Here is a 5,849-nt window from a genome sequence, read left to right on the forward strand (position 1 = left end):
TGATTAATAGCACAACTAAGGATGATTTTGAAGACCTTACATGTGTCCTTGGATTAATTGAAGGCCCCACATTAAGAGGACACACGTGTGGGATGAGTTAGAAGACTAATCTATTATGAGGGATTATATATATATATATATATATATATATATATATATATATATATATATATATATATATATATATATATATATATATATAGAAAGCTTTGTTTTGCACTTTTTTTTCTTTTATTATAGGGGTAGTTTTGTCATTTTCTTTTAAATCCGAATTTTATAAATAGGGTGCTTTTTACCCTAAACCTAATAAAGTTTTTTTTTTTTTTTTTTTAAATGAAAGCTTGGTGCCTCTTTCCCTTTTCCCTCTTTGGTAAGTTCTTCTCTTCCCTTAATCTCTTCTCTTCTTCTAAATTCTATTTCTATCCCTCAAATCTTCTTCTTCTCTTTTTATGCCTAATATTTTTTTTAATTGCTATTGACCCTGAAAATCTAAGAATTGATCCCAACCCTCACTCAGATTTTCCAGCCGTCCCTATTCCAGAAATCCTTTGAATTCCTGGACTAGAGAAGTTGCATTGATTGTTGAATTGAAATCATGTAAGATCAGGAGGTCTCACCCCTTGCCGGATCCAATCCATGCATTATTTGAATATGGTACCGCAGGATTGTGATGATGATCTACAATCATTGCGCGTTCCCTTTATTATTATCATTAATATGATTTGGAATGTGAATATTTCAATTGATTTGCTTAGTTTATTTCGCTGGATAATTTTTGTGCTCACACATGCACTGTAGTTTAGACCGTCCTTCATTAGGATGGTTCATCCTTTTAATGTGTTCTTTTTTCCTTTTGAACAAAATAAATTTTTCTCACCATGATAGTAAAAATGATATGATATGTACAACACGTGAGTAAACAGAACTCAATTATATTGATGAAGTAAATGCGAACTTACAGAAGATAATTCCTTTACAATCTAGTGTTTGTAGCATGGAGGGCAAGGTCCTAAATTTAAGTCTTCCTTAGTCCAACAAATGAGGCAAAAATAAAGGGAAATACACTAATGAAATCGAAAAGTAAAAGGTCTTCCTTGTGATCCAATGCTTGATGTAGATGGAAGGGAATTACACTCTAAGTCGGTTTGGCGTAGCAATGTAGACTGATGAGATTTCATTACTCCTAGTCTAAGACTAGTCCAATGCAATAGCGTAGACAAGTTATCTTATGCTAAGATAAGTTAAAAGATAAACTTAATAGGCATCATTATGTTATGGATTTGATTTGATATGTGTTGGGTCGGCGAGGGCCCTGAACTCTTCCATCTTTCTCCTATTTATAGAATTCTTGAACAGTTGCATGGAAAGATATGTGTAGCCACTTTTCCAGTTTATTGATGTGGCAATAATTGTTTAAACTTATAAATAGACCTATCAAATGAGGTTAGTAGACCGGTCATTTGTATTTGCTTATTCACACGGATACAAGTAATATGTTGTGCTATTAGGCCATCTTAGCATAATTACTACTGTGTCCTAGATATATTCATCCATAGTAACCATGAAGCCCACCACGGTGGATCTACCCAACCTGTCATTGGTTGTGATCATGTTTGGGTCAAAATTTATTCTAAGATGCCATTACTACAAATAAATAGCTTTTATGGGCTCATCTTTTATGGACTATAATGACTTTTCGAATCCCCCTCCTCCCCTCGAGACTTTTTAATGACTGGCTTGGTTGAATTTTCATCCCCCAATCAAGATTCTTGTCAAATTTTCATAATCACATGCATTCCAATCTTTACATTTTTTGGAAATTCTCATCTTCTTATTTATCATCCTTCAATTCCAAAATCAGGTCTTCCGTCCAGCAAGGCTGTTATCGAGAGGCTCTACAGTTACACTCCACCCTCATTCATTCCTCCCTCAAACCTGACAGATTCATCTTCCCTTCCCTTCTCAAAGCCTGTGCAGGCCTTCTCGATCTCACCTATGGAAGGAAGATCCACATGGCGATCGTTGAGATGGGTCTTCAATCTGATCCTTACATCGCCAGCACGCTGATCAAAATGTATGTGAATGTGGCTCGTTGAGCGAGGCCTTCCATGTGTTTGATAAAACTTCTGAAAGAGACGTAACCGTTTGAAATTTGATGATTGATGGGTGCTTTTGGTATGGTTGTGAAGATGAGGGCATATTTTTGTTCCGTCAGATGCAGTTGTTGAGTATCAGACCTGACGAGTACTCGCTCAGTATCGTTCTTAGAACTTGTAGAAGTCGTTGTTCGGGTATCGAGCATGGAAAGAAGATCCATGCTTATGTAATTAGAAACGTTCTTGATCGTGATCCTTTTCTGGGGACTTTGCTAATTGACATGTATGAGAAATGCGAGCACCCGTTCGATGCATTCCTAGTGTTTGATAGATTGATCGTCAAGAATGCTTTTACTTGGAATGCAGTGATTGGGGGGTTCTGTCTGAATGGGTGGTTGGAGAAGAGTTTGGAGCTATTTGTGTTAATGAAGAATGAGCGCTATGAACTCGGGTTTGTGACATTTTCAAGCATTTTAACAGCTTGCTCTCACGGAGAAGCTGTGATTTTTGGTAACGGTGTTCATGGTGATATAATCAAGGCAGGTTTTGAGTATCATACTTTTGTCTGCACTTCCATCTTGACTATGTATGCAAAGTGTGGGTTAATTGAAGATGCATATAAGGTGTTTGATAAAGCTGAACTTAGAGAAATTGAGTTATGGAACGCGATGATCTCAGCTTACGTCGGCACTGGTAATATTGATGAAGCTTTGGATATTTATTTTCAGATGAGATTAAGTGGATTACGATCTGATTCTTTCACAATTTCAAATGTGTTATCAGCTTGTAGCATGAATGGGTTATTCAGTCCGGGGAGTAGAATTCATGGGGAATTGATAAAAAGACCAGTGCAGGGTAACATGACTATGTAGAGTTCGGTGTTGACGATGTATGCTAGATGTGGAAACCTCGATGCAGCTAAGTCAGTTTTTGATACAATTCAGGGAAGAGATGTCATAGCTTGGGGTTCCATGGGCGCTTGCCAAAATAGGAAATTTAAGGAGGCTTTGGATTTGTTCAAAGCAATGGAGGTTGAACGATTGGAGCCAGATTCCACCATTATGGTGAGTATAATCAATGCCTACACGGGTCTAGAGAGTGCAAAGTTGGGGTTTCAGATCCACGGGCACGTTATTAAGAGTGGAAATGGATTGGATGTGTATATCAATTATGCTTTGTTAGATATGCATGCGAAATTTGGGTTACCAGAGTTGGCTGTAATTGTGTTTTCCAGCATAACGTGTAAGAATCTTGTGGCTTGGAATTCAATTATCTCTTTCTATACATGGAATAGCTATCCGAACCTGGCGGTCAATCTTTTTTTTTAGAAATTTCACATCACGGTTTGATTCCGGACTCGATTTCTGTAACTAGTGTTCTCGTTGTGGTCTCTTCATTAGCAACATTGCTAATGGGAAAGACCATACATGGCTTCCACATAAGGCATGAGATTTAATCAGACCTTCATGTTGACAATGCACTTGTTGACATGTACACCAAGTGTGGATGCTTACAATACGCATGCAGCTTGTTCGACATTATGCCACACAAAAACATAGTAACATGGAATTCAATGATTTCTGGGTATGGATCTCATGGGCATTGCTCCCACGCGATAGAATTATTCAATGAAATGCAAAAATTGGAGGTATCACCTGATGACATCACTTTCCTTGCCTTGATCTCATCTTGCAGTCACTCAGGGTTGGTGGAAGTGGGACATAGGCTCTTCCAGTCCATGAGTAGGGACCACAAAATTGTTCCTCGAATGGAGCATTATGCAAACATGGTTGACCTTTATGGCCGTGCAGGGTGCTTGGATGAAGCATATAATTTCATTGAGAGCATGCCGGGCAAACTTGACGAGTGTTTGGTTGTGTTTCTTGAGTTCATGTAGAGCTCATCGTCAGTTAGAGCTGGGAGAGTTAGCGGCCATTTGTCTTCTCAAACTAGATCCAGAAAGAAGAGGAAACTATGTGCAGCTACTAAATTTATATGGAGAGGCCGGATTGTGGGAAAAGGCAGCTGATTTGAGGGCATTGATGAAAGAAAGAAGATTGAAGAAGAGTCCTGGATGTAGTTGGATTGAGGTGAAAGATAGGGTTGATGTATTCTCTTCTAGGGATTCCTCCTCTCCATGGACGGTAGAAATCCATGCTACATCGAAGAGTCTTAAGAGAATCATGGATGATGGTTGTCATGAAATTATCTCCATTTTAAGTCCAAAAACTAGGAAAGCAAAGAAGAGTCTTGGATGCAATTGGGCTGAGGTGAAAGATGGAGCTCATATATTCACACTTCCGGGGATTCATCCTCTCCGTGGATGGAAGAAATCCATGCTACATTGAAGAGTTCCTAGGAGAATCATAAAAGATGGTTATTATGGAAATGTTTATTTGAGATCCCAAAACTAGGAAAGGAGGTTTTGATTTGAGGCCATTCTGGGTGGGGTCCTCCTTGAACATATGCCCTTGCATGGTAATCAGGATGGTTTACTCATTGGCTGGGTCACGCATGAATGAGTAAACTCAACAGTTGGATAAAAAATGACCTACGGTCTAACGAAAAGTTTGGGCATAGATGACGGATGGACCATTTGTGATCTACATGTCCCATTTGATAATTGGGCCAGATTGATTGATTTTTATTTTTAGTTTTTGGTCTAGGGCTTCATGGTGGGCGTCACTGTTTCTTTGATGTGCAATACAGAGGTAATAGCGTCTTCAATCTCTCTTTGCACAAATTGCCCAGCGTTCCTTGTATATTACTCAGCTCATGGCTAAGGCTTTGCTAACTTTTTCCATTTTGGTGGAAAAATTCATTAATGAGTTCTGAAAATCCATTGATGAACTTGTAGTTACACTGAATCCTCTATGGTGAACAAACTCAGAAATCCTGGAATTCATATGACACAACTCTGTACAAGTGGGCCCACTGTTTTGGTGATCAGGATATTTAAAATAGCCTCCCGACAATAAATGGACTGCTAAAGAAAACACGGATTGAAAGCTCTTAACCATTCTTGGGCCCCTTAGTCATGAATATTTTTTTCCCTCTGTTTCTTCTACTTTTCTTTTTTCTTCTTCCATTTAACCATTTACTTGCATTCCAACCATCAACAGATACTGTTCGTCCCCCACAGATTTGGGGGTGTAGTCCACTCATCTCTGGAATCTCAGATGGACGGTCATCAAATCTCAACCTGCCCATTGTGTCTAATATAGGTTCATCACCGTCTACCTCAAGGGCTAATTACTTTGAATCCATGGAGTTTCTCTAGACTCCTCACAGAGAGTCGGAGATTTATTGAATCCACGAGAAAAAATAGAAAATAAAAATACTTTCTTATAAATAGAAATTAATTTTAATAAATTCAAAATTAAATTGATTAATGATAAAAATGAATTTACAATTCTTTAAATAGTGATATCAAACGTAGGAAGAAGTTTCAAAATCAGACTGCAACTCAAACTCCCTAAAAAAGTGACTTCCTACAAATAGTAAACTTACTATTTATGGTCATGATTTCTACTAGACATCATGGTTTTCGGTCAAAAATAATTAAGTGTCTAATTTGGCTTAACTATGTTATTCTCCTAATTTTTCTGAGCCTTTTTTCATGTTGGGCACTAACTGCTAAAACTCAACGGATCAAAAGTTATGATCGAACTAAAACTTACTCTAAATAGTAAAAATGGAAATAAAATGGAATTTTGATCATCGATCGATCTGATGGAATGTTGCAAATTTGGC

At 37.9% G+C, this 5,849-nt stretch overlaps 1 protein-coding gene across 1 annotated transcript; it reads left to right on the forward strand.

The window, feature by feature from the left end:
• The first annotated feature begins 2,983 nt into the window (after positions 1-2,983).
• On the forward strand, positions 2,984-4,444 carry LOC131224318 (pentatricopeptide repeat-containing protein At2g40720-like). The gene is made up of 2 exons (XM_058219839.1): positions 2,984-3,313; positions 3,908-4,444. The coding sequence occupies exons 1-2, from the start codon at positions 2,984-2,986 to the stop codon at positions 4,442-4,444; spliced, it is 867 nt and encodes a 288-aa protein (XP_058075822.1).
• Positions 4,445-5,849: the final 1,405 nt, after the last annotated feature.

This window comes from Magnolia sinica, chromosome 13 (genome assembly GCF_029962835.1).
Source record: "Magnolia sinica isolate HGM2019 chromosome 13, MsV1, whole genome shotgun sequence".
NCBI classification, from domain to species: domain Eukaryota; kingdom Viridiplantae; phylum Streptophyta; class Magnoliopsida; order Magnoliales; family Magnoliaceae; genus Magnolia; species Magnolia sinica.

Coding starts and splice junctions, on each gene's coding strand:
- LOC131224318 (XM_058219839.1), top strand. CDS start 2,984: ATGTATGCTAGATGTGGAAACCTCGATGCAGCTAAGTCAGTTTTTGAT. Junction 3,314..3,907: donor TTGGGTTACCAGAGTTGGCT/GTAATTGTGTTT, acceptor ATGGCCGTGCAG/GGTGCTTGGATGAAGCATAT.